Source organism: Colias eurytheme, chromosome 5 (assembly GCF_061535395.1).
Source record: "Colias eurytheme isolate Ceu_HAF_F1 chromosome 5, ilColEury1 Martin Lab GWU primary, whole genome shotgun sequence".
Lineage (NCBI taxonomy): Eukaryota > Metazoa > Arthropoda > Insecta > Lepidoptera > Pieridae > Colias > Colias eurytheme.
In genome coordinates, this window is record NC_142984.1 from 8,398,196 (window position 1) to 8,417,916 (window position 19,721).

At 33.6% G+C, this 19,721-nt stretch overlaps 2 protein-coding genes and 1 long non-coding RNA gene across 3 annotated transcripts in view; all 3 read left to right on the forward strand.

The window, feature by feature from the left end:
* Positions 1–911: 911 nt before the first annotated feature.
* On the forward strand, positions 912–1,774 carry LOC149908564 (uncharacterized). The gene is made up of 2 exons (XR_016456709.1): positions 912–1,193; positions 1,521–1,774. It is a non-coding gene; the product is annotated as an uncharacterized LOC149908564 (long non-coding RNA).
* A 1,434-nt stretch (positions 1,775–3,208) lies between these two features.
* On the forward strand, positions 3,209–13,776 carry Polr1H (RNA polymerase I subunit RpI12). Its single transcript, XM_090102031.1, has 4 exons — positions 3,209–3,401; positions 3,516–3,645; positions 12,869–13,079; positions 13,676–13,776. Exons 2-4 carry the CDS (start codon positions 3,519–3,521, stop codon positions 13,698–13,700), a joined length of 363 nt encoding a protein of 120 aa, XP_089958157.1. The 5' UTR covers positions 3,209–3,401; positions 3,516–3,518; the 3' UTR covers positions 13,701–13,776.
* A 2,748-nt stretch (positions 13,777–16,524) lies between these two features.
* m (zona pellucida domain-containing protein miniature) overlaps positions 16,525–19,721 on the forward strand; it is an 86,981-nt gene continuing 83,784 nt past the window's right edge. The window contains exon 1 of the mRNA XM_090102038.1: positions 16,525–16,666. The gene's annotated coding sequence lies outside the window, so the exon portion shown is untranslated. The remainder of the gene's footprint in view (positions 16,667–19,721) is intronic.

The window sequence follows — 19,721 nt, forward strand, 5'->3', positions numbered from 1 at the left end:
ACGCGTACGCCATGACACTTGCGAGCTGTTTTGGCACAGTTAATAAATATTTTTTGGAAAATGGCTTTTATCTTCGTTAAATTTAAGTATATTACCGAAATATAGAGTTTTTCTTGTATAGTAAACGTATACACACATTATGGAAGAGGATTTCAAAATCTTTCGTCATGCCTATTAACAAAAAAAATGATCAAAACACTAACCTGTGAAATGACAAATTCCAATCTTCATCCGATTTCCCAGTACTACGGCTTTTACAGCCGTGAACAACACAAGCCATGTAATCTTTAGTAAATTATCTTTTCAGAAAATAACATAAGAAACTAGAAAACACGTATTTCACTTCAAAAACATTAATTAAAATCACCATGCGTTAGTCACCAGACTGGTGGACTGGACTAAAGCAAAACGAAATGGCTACATGTCATTTCAAACTGTCGAGCCGACATTTATCGGTCCTCTTTTTCGCATGACATTTTGCCATAAGTTGAAAAGGCCAAACTGGTGTTATAATGTTCAATTAATAATTGTTACTTCTCCAGGCTAGTTAATTGCTATTGCTACGCTCTATGCGCATTGCACGGGGCGCGGGCTGCCATTTGCCAACGTCCGCAAATCCATAATCCCCACATACAGGGTTACTAGTAATTAGACCGGATCCTTTTAAGAGGTGGTAGGGGAAGTTATTTGCAACAATTAGACTGTATAATGTTATATCCGGAAATGGCTCATTTTTGAAATATTATTTTTTTAAGAAAATCCAGTTTCACTACTTTAAAATTAAATTAAAAAAAAATTATGAATCGATTTTAATTTTCTTTACAGTTTTAGAGAAACCTTGATAAACGTCTTAATAATAAATAATAATAGCGTAAGTACGACATAAAAGAGATGAAATTAATTATTTTGGAACTAATTCGTTTTTCATTACCTGGCAACCCTGAATTGGCAATGTAGCTGTCAAGTTGAATAAAAATTTGTTGTTTTTTTCGTGAAGTGGAGAATTATTGAGATAAAATTGTTATTTAGAACAAGAAATTTAAATAAAAAAGGAGACATCATGAAAAATGTTAAACGTAGCGGTGTCCGTGATGTGGTGTATAAAGTTTTTATTCGGTGTTTGTCCGAATTTCAAGCTGGAAAATTATTGACTGATTTGGAAAACGTTTACAAACGTACAGCAGAATATACCGGTGAGATTCCATTTATTTTTCTCAGTACTACGTAAAATAGAATATTCCATTAGTAACGAGTGTTTAATGTATGTATGTATGGCGATTATTACGTTTTCGCAAATTAATTTGAGGTTATTTGTATGTAAACAAAAACTAGTTTTTATAGTGCGACCAGCACAATTTGAGTCAAGAAGTTATATCCAATCCAACCAGCCTCAAATAAAGTACCTAGTTTAGATTTTACTACATAGTATAGTGATAACTGTTTTCATACAGCTAAGTATCTATCTATTAATCAATCAAACCATAAGAAAAAAAATCATATTTACTGTATCATATTTACAGATACTGAAGATGCCCCGTACCCTCTTGCCAGTACTTCGAAACAGAGTGATGATCAGTCCTTTGAAGGAGTAGAATATTTAGATTTTGATGAATTATATTAATGTACAAAATTTATCTACAAAAAAAATAAAAATATGTGGTTTTCAAATCGCCTTGTTTTTTTCTACCCGACGGACCCAGAAAGAGGGTAATGTGTTTGAGCTGCATGTATGCTTGTTTGTTTGTATGTTTGATTCTATGTGCGCCTCTGCAGTCTAAACACTTGACCGATTTTTATAAAATAACTAATTCCAAATATGTACATTTAAGTAAAATTTGACCTAGGTAGGTCAATTAAAATACTGATGTATTTTTGTCTTAAATTACACTATTGCTACACTGAAACAATTATAACGGTTTAAATCGCGGTAATTATTTTAGATTATATTATATAGATTTTTGGATTTTTATTCTATAGTATCAAGATCGCTTGTGTCGCAGTATCAGTGTTGCTATATGAGCGACGGTGGCGCCCTCATTTATTTTCATCTCTTTTGTGTCGCACTGTACTAAAGTAGTGAAACTGGATTTTCCTAAAAAAATATTAAAAAAAATAATATCTCAAAAATGAGCCATTTCTGGATATAACAATATACAGTCTAATTGTTGCAAATAACCTCCTCTACCACCTCTTATAAGGATCCAGTCTAATTACCAGTAACCCTGTGTTCAAAGCAGTATAATTCATTAAAATGTATAGAAATAAGAATATAAATCTAAATACTAATTATATTAATCTGAATAAACGTACAAATAATTAATTACTGTTCTGCATCTGCATCAAATACATTATATTATTATTAATTAACTAGACTCTGCATCGAAAATATTTGTTTTGATAGAATATTATGATCTACCTATTGCTTTAAAATGAAGGTTGCTTCATATTTCCTTTTGTGCGGAAGCTTACCAAAAACGATCCGAGGGAGAGGTCTCCCAAAATAAATAAATAAATAAATAAATTTATCTTTAAGTACAATATTTAAATTTAAGTCTTATTAAAAGTGAAATTCTCGAGCACGTAAGAGATAAGGCTACGGTAAAAATTGTATCACTATCGATATGAATGAAAATAATGTGGCAGTAAAGTCGAAACCGTTCGTCGTGTTCGTATTCAGTTTAGAATAGGCTACGAATGTATGAGATTGACGTAAGCTGTAGATAAACTTATCTTGAACGCTACGCTAACAGAAAGCCACTTGCATAGGGGGGCTTCTTGTTAATTGCTCCGAGGTTCAGTTATCAATATAAAAGGCTAGGCAATATTCATAAAAATCTGCGATAGCATAACTTTGCATATTTACTACTTTTGTTTCTTTTATTTTCAGTTCTAGAAAGAAAATATGATAAAATTCCCCGTATTTTCACGATACAAATGCTCTCCCCAATGGGGCTGAAAATTCCCGCAATTTGGGGAATTCCCCACACATTGTCAACTCTGATGGCGGTAAATTTAGTTCCACAATTATTATTATCCCCGAGATATCAGACTCTTTCGTGAAAAAGACTTTAGTTTATAATCGTCTTTGAGAACGTAGGCAGAAACACCCTGTGGCCTGTGTATGGAAAAACCGCATTGTGAATTATGTATCAAGTGCAAAGAATATACTACTCTCTTTGATCAAGTGTCAATGAATGTTTTGATGCAATTTTGACACTGACAGTTTTCATTAATAAACAAGCCAGTGCCCTTAAATAACCTCAAAAAAAAATTTTAAGTTCTTTATTTAAAATTTTGAAATTTTAGTTGCTTTTAATTCTTTTGGGGTTAAATTATTGGAAGTTAACTTAATAATTATTAAGATAATTATATAAAGTTTATGTGCCTTTTCACCACAGTTGGTAAATAAACTATTTTAAATATGTTTTAATAAATATAAATTTAATTAATGATGATGAATGATCTTTTTTAAATTCTTTATTTGAAATTTTTTAAATATAAAGTTATTTTTTCAGAAAATGGCGGACACAAAAAAGTTTTCTAGTACAACAACTTTTTGTGTGAAATGTGGCTCCATACTGCCTCTATTGCAAGAATTTGGATCAGTGAAATGCTATGCTTGTAAAGCCATTTATGATGTTGAAAGTAAGATTGTTATATTTATATTTTTATGAATAGTATTAATGATATTGTAATATATATTGTATATTGTGTCATATTATAGAAAGACTAGCTGTCCCAGCTAACACTGTTTTACCTTGCTCTTATCACTTAGGGTATTTAAAAATAGATGCCTTCCGATTCTCAAACCTACCCAAAATGCAAATTCCTTTACCCCTGTATAATAATAATAATATGTGATGTGTTGGTTTATTTTGTTGTTGCAACAACTTTTTCTTTCTCTCAACATTTTTCTTTCAAACGGTTTCTCTGGAGCTATTGGACCAATTTTTTTTAATTATTTCACTGATTGATATGCACACAATCACTGAGTGGCTAAGTATATAATATGTACCACAGGTGAAGCCAGGACAAACTGTTAATAGGTAGCAAAAAGGAAATATATTTCATTATAGGAAGTCCGTATCTCATCTCTGAAATTGACTGGGGTGCTTTGCCTAGTATCTTGTACTTGGTGGTGGTATCTTGTACTTGTACTTGGTGGTGTTACCATCCCATATAGCAAAGTTGTTAAAAATTTAGGTGTTACCTTTGACCAAACACTTTCCTGGTCTCATCACATACAAGAGATTAGTCGAAAGGTGTACGCTGCATGTGGTTCTCTACGGCGTCTGCAAAACTTTTTGCCAATTCCAACAAAAATTATGCTAGCGCAATCCCTCCTTTTCCCTATCCTCGATTACACGGATGCGTGCTTTCCTGACCTTACAGTTGAGAGCATGGAGAAACTTGAGCGTCTACAAAATCTTCTAATACGATTTATCTTTGGCCTTCGGAAATTCGACCATGTATCTTTATATCGTAGACGACTCAAGTGGCTCCCCATTCGCATGCGACGTAATCTCCATTCCCTTCAATTATTATACCGTATCCTTTTCGATCCCATCACTCCTTCCTACCTTAAGAATAACTTTTCATTTCTACACTGTGAAAACTACTCTCTACGATCCGTTGATAGACTTATTTTGTGTACCCCATCTCGACACACAAACTTCTTTGGTAATTCTTTTGCTGCCACTGCTGTTAAACTATGGAACTCCTTACCACTCAAGATAAGACTTGCTCTCTCTTTACCCTCATTTAAAAACCTTGTTCGGAAACATTTCTTTTTATCAGCCTTTAATTCGGAATAGTAATGTATTTACATTTATTAGTATTATAGAATATATTTTATATACTTTATGTAGTTTTATGTATGTATTATCATTAATTATTTATTTATTTTTCTTTTATGTATAATAATATCTTCTTCTTATATATAAAAATGAATCGCAAAATGTGTTGGTAAGCGCATAACTCGAGAACGGCTGAACCGATTTCGATAATTCTTTTTTTATTATATTCCTTGAAGTACGAGGATGGTTTTTATGTAGAGAAAACGTAAATATGTACCACGGGCGAAGCCGGGGCGGACCGCTAGTATTGTATATATATATTATGTAAGGTTATTTATAGTATAGTTATTATACATGTATGTATAGTTATTTATGTGCATAATATAATGTACTTTTTGTGTAAGTATCAAACTTTTTTATTTTCATGTTTATATTTAAATTCTAATTTTATTTCCAAAATTTTATTTACTAAATATTTCGCTTTTTTACCGCTTGGTTGCCTGGCAGAGATCACTGCTTAGTGATAAGGCCGCCGATTGTACTACATCTTTCTTGTATCATATTTTCTTCTTATTGTTTCCTATTATTAAGTGACTAGCTGTTGCCCGCGACTTCGTCCGCGATTACGTCGTTTTTCGTCATTCGTCGTTTAAAAAAAATACGTGACACTTTATTTTTGAATGTTCTTAATTGTCTCTTATAAAAATAAACTACATTAAAATTGAATACTCTGATGAGAAAATCTTAAAATCGGAGGACATCGAAAATCTGAGGAAAACATGAATTTGATTTAAATTCTACATTACTTAGTAATTCAAATAATAATCTAAATTAAATGTAGATTAACAGTTTGAGCGCATCATTATACAGGGTGTAATCGTTAAGTGTGCACAGGCGATTTTTCCGTAAGTATCACAGATAACAAAAAACTTTAAACTGATATCGAAAGTACTTAACCTAATGAGTAAAATGGCGGTAACAAATTTTTAAAAATAAATCGAGAAATATCAAAAAAATTATCTTTAAACCCTCCCATACATTAAGTATGAAATATGAATATCCCATATACCTACATTTAATATGAAAGATTTTAGCTTTCTTTTTCTTTTTTTGTAAATGTCTGGAAAATCCCCGGGAAATGCTCGGAAAATCCCCGGAAAAGCCTGGGAAATTCCCGGAAAATAACCGGAAAATGCGTGGAAATTTCCGGAAAAACCGTGGGAAAATCCCCGGAAAATGTCTGGAAAATCCCCGGAAAATGCCAGAGAAATGTCCGGAAAATTTCTGGAAAACATCCGGAAAATCGCCGGGAAATGCTCGGAAAATCCCCGGAAAATGTCTGGAAAATCCCCGGAAAATGCCAGGGAAATGTCCGGAAATTGTCTGGAAAACATCCGGAAAATCCCCGGGAAATGCTCGGAAAATCCCCGGAAAAGCCTGGGAATATCCGGGAAAATAACCTGAAAATGGCTGGGAAATGCTCGGAAAATGCGAGGAAATTTCCGGAAAAACCGTGGGAAAATCCCTGAAAATGCCTGGAAAATATCCGGAAAATGCCTGGGAAATGCTCGGAAAATGCGTGGAAATTTCCGGAAAAACCGTGGAAAATCCCTGGAAAATGCCTGGAAAATATCCGGGAAATGCTCGGAAAATCCCCGGGAAATGCTCGGAAAATCCCCGGAAAATGCTCGGAAAATCCCTGGGAAATTCCCGGAAAATGTCTGGAAAATCCCGGAAAATAACCGGAAAATGCCAGGGAAATGTCTGTAAAATATCCGGAAAACGCGTGGAAATGTCCGGAAAAAGCGTGGAAAATGCCTGGAAAATGCCCGGAAAATGCTCGGAAAATCCCCGGAAAATATCCGGAAAATGCGTGAAAATGTCCGGAAAAAGTGTGGAAAATGCCACTTCAAATTTGCGAAGTAATTAAAGCAGAAAACATTTTACAATTTACATAGTAATTTTACTAAAAACACGATGACTTTCTTTCGCGCTCGGTACAACAAACTAAGCATGTTTGTGGTACGTGGCCCGCATCACTTGACCTCCCGCGAGTTCCCCTCCGTTACTATGCGAAAATACATTCGTCGCCCTACTGTAGGAAAAATTGTAATATTTTAAATTCGAGAAATATTGATTTCTTGTATTCGACTATTCGTTGTAGTCGAATACAAAATATATTTGAAGAAACTTAGGTTGGCCTTCAGGCAAAAGGGATCCTATCAAATGATAAACTTGACCTTGTATCTTAAAAGTAAGCATGAAAGGATCCTCTGATAATTGTTGAGCACCAAAGGATCATTTAAAACGCACTACTATAAGAGCGAATATTGTCTAAGAACTGTTTAGATTGCACATGTTCCTCTAAAAGTAGTGATTTCAAAGGTTCTGGTGTATCTTCAAACGAAAGCCGACTCCTTACTCCTCTTTAAAGCATTACAAAAAGAACATACTACGTTAATATCGCCTATACAGAAGATGATCTGTAATCAATTGTGAGGTTATAAGCAAACCCACTTTTATATTTGTCGGACCACACCACCGAATTCGTAGATTGATCTTCTATGTTTACCTCTTAAGTCATTAAGACTGTCGAAATCTGTCTACAGTATGACGGGCCTCTACTATTCGTCCGTTTCAAGAGACCAAATAGTTTCAATTCTTAATCTTTCATTAAACAAACTTATTAATCGTACTTGTCTCAAATAATCTTGTCTCAAATAATGGTAATATTCGCGTCCCTACTCTAGTCATTGCTTATGCTCATGTTCATCTTCAAGAGATCGAATAATATTATGGTGCACCCTATCATTTGTCAATCGGTCTTCATATTGAATAAAAGTTTCAGATTATCGAGATAAAATATGCCATTTGCGATCAGCTGTGAGACGTTATACCCTCTCAGTGAAGGTTTCGGTCTCACAGGATAGTACATGCCGTTCGCGGTCAGCTGTGAGCCGCAATTCTCGTTGTGAAGCGGTTTCAGGTTCTCGGCATAACAATATGTTGTTTTCGGTCAATAGTAAGCCTCTTACCTCTAACGATCCTTGAGAACTCTTATTTCTCATTTTCTTAGCTTTGCTCGAATTTCGATATAAAGATTTTTTAGGTGGCACTGATGCGAGTAAATAAAAATTAAGTTAAAACGGACTGAGAGTGTTATAATCATCAATCATCATCATCATCAATACATATAATAAAATTGTGGAAAAGCGATGTCTGTACAATGAAAATATTTAGAAAAAAATTAGCAGGTGTTATTATTAAATCGATCTTGAACCCAAAACTGTAGTTAAAAAATTTTTTGTCTGTTTGTCTGTATGTTTGTGCACGCTAATCTCAGAAACGGCTTATCCGATTTAGATGCGGTTTTCACTAATGTATTGTGGTAATCTTCATTTAACAGTTAGTGTTTATTTCATGTCAATCGGTTCATAAATAAAAAAGTTATGACAATTTATAAGTAATCACGGCGAACATTTGCTAAGGCATTCTATTGTACACTGTACAGTGTACGATAAAACGTAATTTATCTGTTATACGCTACAGTTATTCCTTTACATGTCCAGATAATCATATCAAAATTCCCCAAGGGTTTGGGGGTAAGCTGAGGTAGTAGGGGGGGCGGGGTCAAATTAACATTATGGTTACTTCTAATAGGTAAATTTTCCACACAAAATGTCCTTTAAATTATGTCGTATTATATTTTTAACCCCCGACGCAAAAAGACGGGTGTTATGTGTTTGACTGCTATGTATTTCTGTGTGTGTGTGTGTGTCTGTCTATGGCACCGTAGCTGGCTAACAGGTAAACCGAATTAGATGCGGCTTTTTTTTGTTAGGCAGCATATTTTCCGACGCTGGTTCTTAGATAAATTGTATCGAAATCGGTTCATCCACTTATTATACCTACATAGGGGTAAAAGTGGGAATGAAAAAAATGATATGACGGAAGAAGGTGGCCAAAGGCTATTTTTAAAAGAGTGACATCAGCAATTCTGACGTCACCATCATCAGGGCAGGCGCTCATACTCGAAGTAGAACGCCCGTGGGTATTTTTACTGCCTTTTTAATCTACGTGGAAATTATAGAGAGAGCTCCGAGCGCTCCAACGGCCGGCGAGTGAATGTGCTCTGTGCCGTCGGGCGCTCGTATTTAAAGCGAACCATGACTCACAAGAATTAGTTTGAGTGTTGCCACTCGAATTTTTACAATGAATTTTCATCAGTTTTAACAAACATTAATTATTTCGTTAATTTAATTGTTTCATTAGTGGTTGATTAATGAATCAACCACTTATTTAAAAAGATCAAAGTAAACTTTAGCTAGTTATAATTATTTAGTAGTTTGAGGGTAGTCGTTTATCGTCGTTGCGCCGACACGGCCATACTGACAGGCGGTGCGCGCTCTGCACCAGCCTCGTAGTAAATGTCTGTAACAATGCCAAGCAGGTCACCAATGCGCTGGACCGACCAAGTGAAATCTGCTATAGGAATTTGTGTATCAGACTGCACCAGACAGTCTTGTAACAGGTTCTCGGAGAGTCTCGAAGGTTCTCGTAGATTTCTCGGAGGTTCTCGAAGGTTCTCGTAGATTTTAAGTCTAACACGGCCATATTGACAATCGTACGTCCTCGTACGCCTTTTCTCGTATTACAACACTACGGTAGTTCATCTCAGGATTTCAAAAACACACTGCCTCGGCCACGCTGACCTTTCAGAATACTGAACACTCCACATGACAGACACAGTCCGTTCGCGTATCATGTGATCAACACCTACTCATTTGTGATATAGGCAGATTCTCGAAGGTTCTCGTAGATTTCTCGGAGGTTCTCGTAGATTTATGCTTATCACAAAGAGAGGCGCAGCTCAGATAACACACACAATTCCGTCGATGAACTACACTCCCGTTACAATAATCCACGTAACAAACTTTTACTTTACACAACGCACGAAAAAACACAAACGCCAGTATGCCGTTACAAAACTACGTAAACGTTAACATTTAAAAATAGAGAGCTTGAATTCTATCCCACTTCTGATGACGGAAGAAGGTGGCCAAAGGCTATTTTTAAAAGAGTGACATCAGCAATTCTGACGTCACCATCATCAGGGCAGGCGCTCATACTCGAAGTAGAACGCCCGTGGGTATTTTTACTGCCTTTTTAATCTACGTGGAAATTATAGAGAGAGCTCCGAGCGCTCCAACGGCCGGCGAGTGAATGTGCTCTGTGCCGTCGGGCGCTCGTATTTAAAGCGAACCATGACTCACAAGAATTAGTTTGAGTGTTGCCACTCGAATTTTTACAATGAATTTTCATCAGTTTTAACAAACATTAATTATTTCGTTAATTTAATTGTTTCATTAGTGGTTGATTAATGAATCAACCACTTATTTAAAAAGATCAAAGTAAACTTTAGCTAGTTATAATTATTTAGTAGTTTGAGGGTAGTCGTTTATCGTCGTTGCGCCGACAGATATAATAATTTATTTTTAAAGATCGTTGGGAATTTTATGAAATTATTTATTCCTTTTTCTATACACTTTTCTTCGTCTAAACGGTTAAGTTACGTGCTCCCTCTCTCTCTCTTCAGCCTTTAGTTACGTGCGTGAGACAGGAAACATCTAATTTGGATTTGTTGCTGGATTTGATAAAAATTGAGTATCGATTAAGCAAACAAAAAAACATCATACTAAATAAAACATCCATTTAAGAAAGGAAGGAAATAGAATTTGCTCCTCTCCCCCCCTGGTTCCTAAAAAATAATATGACATAATTTAAAAGAAATTTTACGTAGAATTAGTTAGGCATTTCTTTTTTGATTTTCGATATTATATACTAATCATAATTTTTAATTACATTATTATGTAGTAACTATTTGGTATAGGTTAGGCATTTCATTTCTTGATTTTCTTTAATAAGTTGGTACGTAAGTTTTTTAGCTCAGTTTAGTAAGAAATTTTAATAAGAATTCTTTTAATTATTTATGGTAGTACGTATTTACTCAATAATTGTATGTTAAGTAGTAATTCAGCATGGGCGTAGCCACGGTGGGGCTGGGTGGGGCGCTTACCCTGGCTTTGATCTGGTAGGTACCAATTGTGAAGGGGAGTGGGCGTGGGCGTTGGCGTGGGCCTGGGAGTGGGCGTGGGAGTGGAAGCATGAAAATAAAAACAATTATTGTTGCCCCACCCTGAGCCCATGGTCATAGGTCCCATAGTCACTATTCCACGCGGACGAAGTCACGGGCACAGCTAGTAGACAAATATAATCAGAAAGCTTTGAACTCCTAAGCTCAACCATAAAAGATAGACATTGATTATGATGTCGGGAGATATTTTTTATATAATATGGAGAACATTTCTTTCATACTAATAATTGTACCAAGTTTCGTTTAAATCCGTCGAGTAGTTTTTGTTTCTATAACGGTTATACAGACAGACAGACGGACAAAAATTTTTGGCGTCAGTGTCGATCCCTAATCACCTCGTGATAGTTATTTAGGAAATATATTTCATGTACAGAATTGACCTCTACAGATTTAATATAAGTATTATTCATATAATTAGATGCCAATTTCCATGTAACGTTAAATTCGACTATACAATAACTAACAGACAACGCAGGTTACTCTCGTTTCCGTAAGTTGAGGCGGCTACATATTCGGTCCTCATAACTTCACTTTTTGTGAACGAAACGACAGCGCGGTTTAATTCGATGCCAACACCATCAAAAAAAGGAAATATTTTTAATTGTGAAAAAATATTATGATTTACACTATAAATACTATTTTAACATTAACACAAAATATAAGACTGTGAGTGTGTAAAAATAAATCCAGCTAGTTTCACATCAAACTTATGTTTTTAATTAGGTATACGACATGAAAATATATTAATTACCAAGCAATAATCATACAGGTAAATACTGAACAAAAGTATTAACAGTCAAAGTAAATTTTTACTTACAACATGTAAATGATGAAGGAATAATAATTATCAACGAACTAACCTTTTTGTATTATTGTTTATAAATATAAATTCATAAACAATAAATTTATAAAGAATAGAAAAAATTCGACCACTAAAGAATGCTGGTTCGAGTCCCGCCTCGTTATCGAATTTTTAAAACACGAAGATTTTTAAAAATGTAACCAATGAACACAATCAATATTAGATTAACTGTAATGGTGTACATCTACCCTCACTTTTAAAAATGTAGTATATTCACACGAATTATAAGCGCACCTTATAGGGAAGGGAAGATATGGGTTAAAGAGTTAAATAAATAAATAACATAATTATTATATTTAAATTATTAATTTTTAACATTGTGTTCAGTAGTGTTAACATGTAAATTGATTTGATTTTTACGAAATCTCATAGATGGCGCTGTTTCAAATTTGTATACTAATAAATTCATTAAACTGATTCTCTGCCCAAATTACGTAAATGACATAGTTTTTATTGTGTAAAGCTAGATAATAGCATGGCTTACCCGAAACCAACATTTAAACATGAGTCTTTAGATTGTACGCTGTCGTAATACACGGAATACGTAAGAAAAAAAAAGGTTCACAGCTCCTCCCCCGGAGGTGATAGCATGATAATATGTTTAAAAAAGCCTCACCCGACCTGTTAGTAATATTCATGCAAAATTTGAAGTCAATCTATGCAGTACTTTTCGAGATTAGCCTGGACAAACATACAGACAAACAGACAAACAGACAAACAGACAAACAGACAAACAGACAAAAATTCTAAAAACTATGTTTTTGGCTTCTATATCGATTATAGATCATGGATTATGTATTCTTTTAAAAAAATATTCAATGTACAGTTTTGACTTTCCTACGATTTTATTATATGTATAGATTGTATTACAATAAAGTGTAATAAATAAATAAAAATAAAATAAATAAATAAATATTTATTTATTCCATAAAGTATAAACAATAATATTGAACGGGCTAAACTGATATTACTTATGAACTAAAAAACTTTTATTAACACAAAAAATATAAAAGGAGAGGCAGACAGCACTGGTCCTAAATTCGTTTATTTTTCCAGATTTCAAAAATATAAAGTACAACTATACACTACATTTTAACACAGTTTCTGTAATGACGAATGAGAATATACTTAACTTGGACAACCCTGAAGGGCCAGTGGTGGAAAGAAAATGTCCTAAATGTGGTTGTGATAGGATGTCCTATGCTACGCTACAATTGAGATCGGCAGATGAAGGACAAACTGTGTTTTATACTTGTGTTTCTTGCAAGTGAGTATACTATGGTATTAAGTTTCAATACAAGATTAGAAAAGTTAAATGTATTTGGATATAAAAAAAATATTTGATATTTGAATCTATAAATAGATTTTTAGATTTCTAAATCTATGATATTCACATAAATCAAACACAAGAAAATACTAATTTAAATGTATGTTTGTCCATATATTATTACATCCTTAAGTGGCAATTTCAATTAGTTGTGTAATGATTATTTACTATTGGTGCCCACACCTTTCTACTCTGGCATAAAAAATACAATATCATGTCAGTTATTAATTTCCAAATAGGCAATGATTATAAATATTAAAGAAGTTTGGGTTAATGATATATAATATGTCTAATTTCTCTCTTCTGGCATTAGCAAAAACCAAATAATGGTGAGCCAGTGCAAGTAAAATAGATTTAAATAATTTTAAACTTATTCATTATTCATAAGAGATTTATAAATTACATGGAATATTCATAAGAGATTTATAAATTACATGGAATGATACACATTTCTTTTCATGATTTAATTTATACTGCAACAAAATGCTTTACATATTATTATATAGAACTTAAATTCAAATATCTTTTTTTTGCAGATACAAGGAAACAGAAAACTCCTAATACCTTGAAGAATAAGTTAAGTAGGTTATGTTTTGTTATTTTATTCCTAAGAAGAAATATAGTTATTTTTACTGTAGTTGTATGTAGTTTTATTTCACATCTATTTAAATTATTTTAGTGAATAATGCATAGTCATATTATATAATGTAAGTTGTTTATTATATTTTTATTATAATTAGTAATCAAATAATTTATCTGTGGTGTATACTGATCCTTCAATGTATCTGTACAAGTAGCATAATTATTGTAGTATAGTTAGTAAAGATATATTCTGTAATCTTTAGAGATTAAGTGAAACTAAAATCAATTCTTTAATTAATATTATAATAATAATAATAAATAAAAAACACTTTATTGTACAATGCACAGATAAACAATACAATAATATACAAAAAGAATCTTCACCGTACAAATTGGCGGCCTTATCGCTTTGAAGCGATTTCTTCCAGGCAACCTTGGGATATAGGAAAATGAAAAGATTGAAAAAGGTAGATAGTGCATATACAAGGAGTGAATACAAATAAATATAATAGATATGAGTAAGTTATAAAATTACATATAACGAAAGAAAGAAAAACGTGCAGAAGAGGATATTACATATATAAAAATTTCAGGTAGAGAAATAGGTAAAACAGAACAGATGCAGAATGATTATGAGGACAGATAATATTTTTTAATTGCAGCTTTAAAACTATTCAAAGTTTGCGCTTGCTTTATTGCGGTTGGTAGGGAGTTCCACAATCTTACGGCTTGCACGGTAAAAGATGAATCATAAAATTTGGAGATGTGAGCAGGCATACAAAGCGTAAGATTGTTAGAGGAGCGCAAATTACATTCATGAGACGAGCCCATAAATATAAATCTCTTTTTTAAGTAGGAAGGAGTTCTGGGATCGAAAAGGATTGAGTACAGGAGGGACAGGAGATGCGTATTCCGGCGAAGGCGGATAGGAAGCCATCTGAGTTGTGAGCGGAAGTCTGAGATATGGTCGAACTTGCGAAGACCAAAGATAAATCTTATCGCAAAATTTTGGAGGCGTTCTAATTTGTTTAAATGCTCCTCAGTAAGGTCTAAGTAGCTTGCATCAGCATATTATCTTATATGAGTAGAATTTTGAAGGTTCCTTTTGAAATTTATTTTATTTGGGATATTAATTATAGACTGGGCTGGGATCCCTTGTTCAATTTCATATTTTATATCATGCTAACATGCTTCTTTTAAATGTTTTAAAAATGTAAGCGAACTGGGGATTATTCGTTATGAAAACTACCAAGTTTTTATACAGAACTACATTTACCTTAAGTCAGAAACAAAGAAAGAGATGGATTTAACACGAATTATACATGAATTAATTTATATTATGTGTACCCATTTGTTCTATGCTTTTATAGCTAAACTTCTGAACCGGTCTTAATCAAATCTGGCATAGATTTAGTAGAATATCAGACATCTAATATAGCCTTTTTTCAAAAATCAACCTTCATAGTGAAATTTGGGTGGATAATACATGAAGAACTCATTTTTCGCCTAACATGAGCGAAACCACAGGCAGTAAGCTAGTTTGATTATAATAATTACAAGCTTGTTATTATTTATCAATAGAAAACAACAATCGTAGTATAACGTAAGTACCAAGCGATAGTAGTTTACTATTCTGCCTTTGCTCTATATACTTTTGTACTTGGAATTTGAACTCTATGCCTTGTATAGAGAGTTCAAATTTGTTTGTCGATTATTTATTTGTCAATCATTGTTATGAACATCAAAGGCACCGCCATCGTTCATTCACAAGGAACAGGTGAAAACTTTCCGTTTGTTCGGCACGCGCGAACTTCTAACAGTATCTGTATGTGGAACCGAGACGGATATATGTACCTAAATGACGTTTTATTACGTGAGAGAAAGAGACGAACATTTTCGGTTGTGATAGAAAGAGAAATACTTTTGGCGGTGAGATGAGGCTGTAGGTAGGTAATTAATTTGATCAGCGGTGTACGCAGTTTGCTCACGTCATGTTAAGGGATGTCGAAGTAGTGTGTGCAGTATCGATAAGCTTGTTTTATCGACATTGATAATTTATTATTGTTTTGCTTGAAACTACACATAAAGTAAAGTATAATTTTTTGCTGGAAATTTAATTACATAAAAATTAAAGATAAATATAAAATTTAAAGTAGGGTAGGGTATTCAATTTTATGATGGCAGTATAATAATTGTAGATGAAAATTCTTAAACTGGTACTAGAAAGATTCATGTTTCCTGAAAATGGCATTTAGAAAATATATTGAAACTGTATTTTAAAGACAGTCATGAGTCATAGTCATGATTCAGTGCAAAATAAGGTGGTAAAATGGAATAAATAAGAAAAAAATGAGAAGAATAAATGTAATTTCAATGATTCTAACCGCAAAATAATTGAAAGTGAAGAGTGAAAGGTTTTTAGACCTTTTCGACACTCAAAAAATGTGACGAATGTGCCTCTAAACTCTACATTACTTATCAAGTTTTTAACTGTAAAGAGAAGAGAGACAGAGAAAGTTAAAAAGTTATCACAGGTTTGCATAGAACTCATCCGCTTTCTACTACGAAGTAGAGTAGAATAATATAATACTCTGAACGAACTACTTATTACAGTACTTATTAAGTACAGTGTAACCTCTACTTTTTTGTACTTACTAAATTTGGTTAAGAATTGAGAGATTCTGTTTGTTGGTATGGCAAGAAATAATTTAAGAGGTATTTTATCGATATCGATAGTCGACCTGCCTACGAGCGGGGGCCGGGCGGCAGGTGTGAGCCAGACGCTCCGGCGCGTCAGTCTCTCGCGGCCCTCGCTCTGACCACACGTCGCGTTACTTCGAACCGATATCGACACGTGCGTGGCGCAACCCTATACCGTTCTATTTTCAAAACGCACCTTGTGTTGTGACTTGCGTTGCACTGGAATTTCTATATTTTTCTAACTGGTAAGTTCATTTGTGGCCAGCGTTAACTGGTAATTCGAAATTCGATTCGATATTTGCAACGGTGATTTGTGTGCCAGTGTCAATTTTTATTTCGTCCCACATTAACGCGAATGTTTGTTGAAATTTATACGTAGATTTTCACTGTGCGAAGTCGATTTGCTTACGCTACGTTCGCAAAAGCTACGGTGAATCGCATAGGTACAAAAGACATCAACGAGCACGACTGTGTCAATGGGTGATTTTCTCAAAGGTGTTTTTTCGTTTTCATAACGTTTGCTTGGGAATCGCTAGCGTGACTTGCTCTTTCAGTACTTTCTTTATAAACACGATATCATACGTGGTAGAGATACCATTTTATACATAATTTCCTGCTTGGTATGAAATCACGTTAATATTCTCCACGTACCTATGTTCAATCTTCATTTACTTACTCAAATTGGGTACCACTAATAAATATTTATAGGAACATAAAATAGTATATTGAACTAATTTCAATACATTCAGTGATTGGAATGAACTTTAATAGATCGTAAAATATGAAAATGAGAGAAAGCAGTTAATCCTTGATTAGTTTATGATATAAGGAAATTGAATTTCATTATCTGAGACTTGAGAGATGTCGTTTTATAATTATGTTAAGATTGACTCTACATGTATCCTACTAAGTCGCTTTTAGAAGATCTAAGATAATCTTCAAAAAATTAAATTACTTAAAACAATAAAAAATACTGTTTTTACTTCCAATTATCTGGCACTAAAGCAATAAAAACTTTACTTTTTTAATTGGGAATGATTTAGCGATCTCTAAATTTTCTGGTATTCAGGTTTTAGAGATTTCAAGTGTTGACAGGCGTGACGCGTGTGGGCGTACAGTGGCGCGTCAAGTGTGCTTAAATTTTTGCATACAAATTAAAGATTTGTGATGGATTCGGTTTTTGCTCCGATCACATATGAATTATTGTCATGGTTGAAATTATAATCTATCTACATATGAATATTCAAAGAATATTAATTAATTTGCTGAAACACGTAGGTCTTAATTATTTATACATATGAAAAATCTATTTAATTCTGCTCTATAAATAATTCATTTAGGTATGTATAAAGGAAATCAAATAATTTGTAATTCGATAGTCGAAGTACAATCGGAATTCCACTGCTTCATTATACAACTGAACTCAATAAAACTCGAATGAATTGATTGATAGTCTGTAAACAGCCTTACAACAGGGAATTTCTTAATAAACAAACAAAAGTACTATATTACATATTTAAAACACGCCGTAAAAAGTAAATTTAACTGCATTAACACGCTCCGAGTGTCACTCGAAATGGAGCCTAATTATGATAAAAGCGCAGAAAAAACTTAATCAACGGTTCCCATAATGACATGCATTTGTGTCGAATTTCAGATTACAGTTTTATGTCGTCTAGCGCAGTTTGATACCTAAATGACTTGAGCTGACATGTGATATGTCTATAAATGTGTTAATGTATTCAATTTGTGGTTGTACGTGTTTGACTCGGGTGCCAATGTTGGTGAGATTGTATCGGAGATCTTATCTTCCTATTGTGTGAAGGGAACCATAACTAGATTTTTATGATGATATTTAAGCTCATGAATGGGCTGACGTATTGTAAATTGCATTTTCATGTAGTTGATCGGGTGTCGAGTATTGTTACATCTATCTTCAGTCAGTCTTTGATGAAAGCCTATACTGTATTCTCTCTCACCAATACATATTCTGAGATTTGTTCTGTTGACTTTTTATATGCATTGTTGCATCAGTTCATCTCGTCATACTCTTTCTGTCATATAATACATGTGCAAATGGATGATATATTTAAGATCTGGGTAATGGTCATTCTGCTATTAGTAGAGCTGTCTGCTCTACATTACATAAAAGTTAAACTAAATGTCCCGAATATAAGAAATTAATTATTAATGTCCCACACCACAACACATTAAAGTTCTCTAAAGGGCCTCTGCGTGTTGGAACCGTGTCCCCACGTAAACCTTACAAAGGACCGGGTAAGTTCCTTATGATGGTACCCGAGTATTATGGAATTGGGATGCACATAAAAAATAATAATAAACATTCGTATACAATTGATTTCCCATACTCGTTAAATTAAGAATTTCCACTACTTACAATCAAGTCCCTTTACGGTAACAGTAGTGTAACAGTTAATATTTAGTCACGTTAATGCATCACGGATGTGGGTTAAATGTAAAACAATGTATAATTACTTGTCTACGATCGTTCACGCACTGTTCACAGACACGCGCCGAGATTATTGGATTAAGCGGAATAGCGCTTTAGTGAAGGAACTCATTCTGTATCAGCGCTGACTGCTGTCATATTTGTAAGGAATTGAGATTTTCGAGATGGGATTGAGTGGAATGCTAGGTTAAAGTTTTATAGAGTTAGGTTTGATTATGATGCAACAATGCAAAAGAGTCATTGTGAAAATAATTCCGATATCCTTAAAAATAAAAGCTCAATATCGCTTTTTTAACTAAGAAAAACGAGTGTTTCTCAAAAATAAGTAAGATGGAATAAAAAAAGTACCACATCGTATGGTATACTCCCGGTTTTGGTCAAAAATTCAAAATACAACGGGGAATGTAATTCAGTTATTTTATCCGCACTGGACCGTGACAGAAAGAAAGTGGTTTTAAAACAAAATAAATGAGATTATCTATTTTAAGTATATTTATGAGTATTTACATAAAACAAGCTGTGTTTGCGCTTACTCACGCTTAAACTTATTAAAATAGCTTATGTTAATAAGGTGTAGCTTTCTATTAGAGAAGTATTTTTTAAATATCGTTTTAGAAATTTCAAAGTTGTACACTACAGTTAAATTAATAGGATAATCTAATAAGGGGGAATGTGTACGTTTGATAAGATAGACAAGGTTGATCACAAGACTTTACTCGCAATTAGCAATTTATGTACATAACAAATATTCAATCTATAAAATTTGTGAATAGACTATAAATTATTCTTGAGAGTATTAATTCGATAAACGTTTAAATATGACTCTACAC

What these genes read in the sequence shown, in the direction of transcription:
- Polr1H (XM_090102031.1), top strand. Translation starts at nt 3,519, where the DNA reads ATGGCGGACACAAAAAAGTTTTCTAGTACAACAACTTTTTGTGTGAAA. An exon ending in AGCCATTTATGATGTTGAAA is followed by an intron (nt 3,646 to 12,868) that starts GTAAGATTGTTA and finishes TTATTTTTCCAG; the next exon opens with ATTTCAAAAATATAAAGTAC. An exon ending in TATACTTGTGTTTCTTGCAA is followed by an intron (nt 13,080 to 13,675) that starts GTGAGTATACTA and finishes TTTTTTTTGCAG; the next exon opens with ATACAAGGAAACAGAAAACT.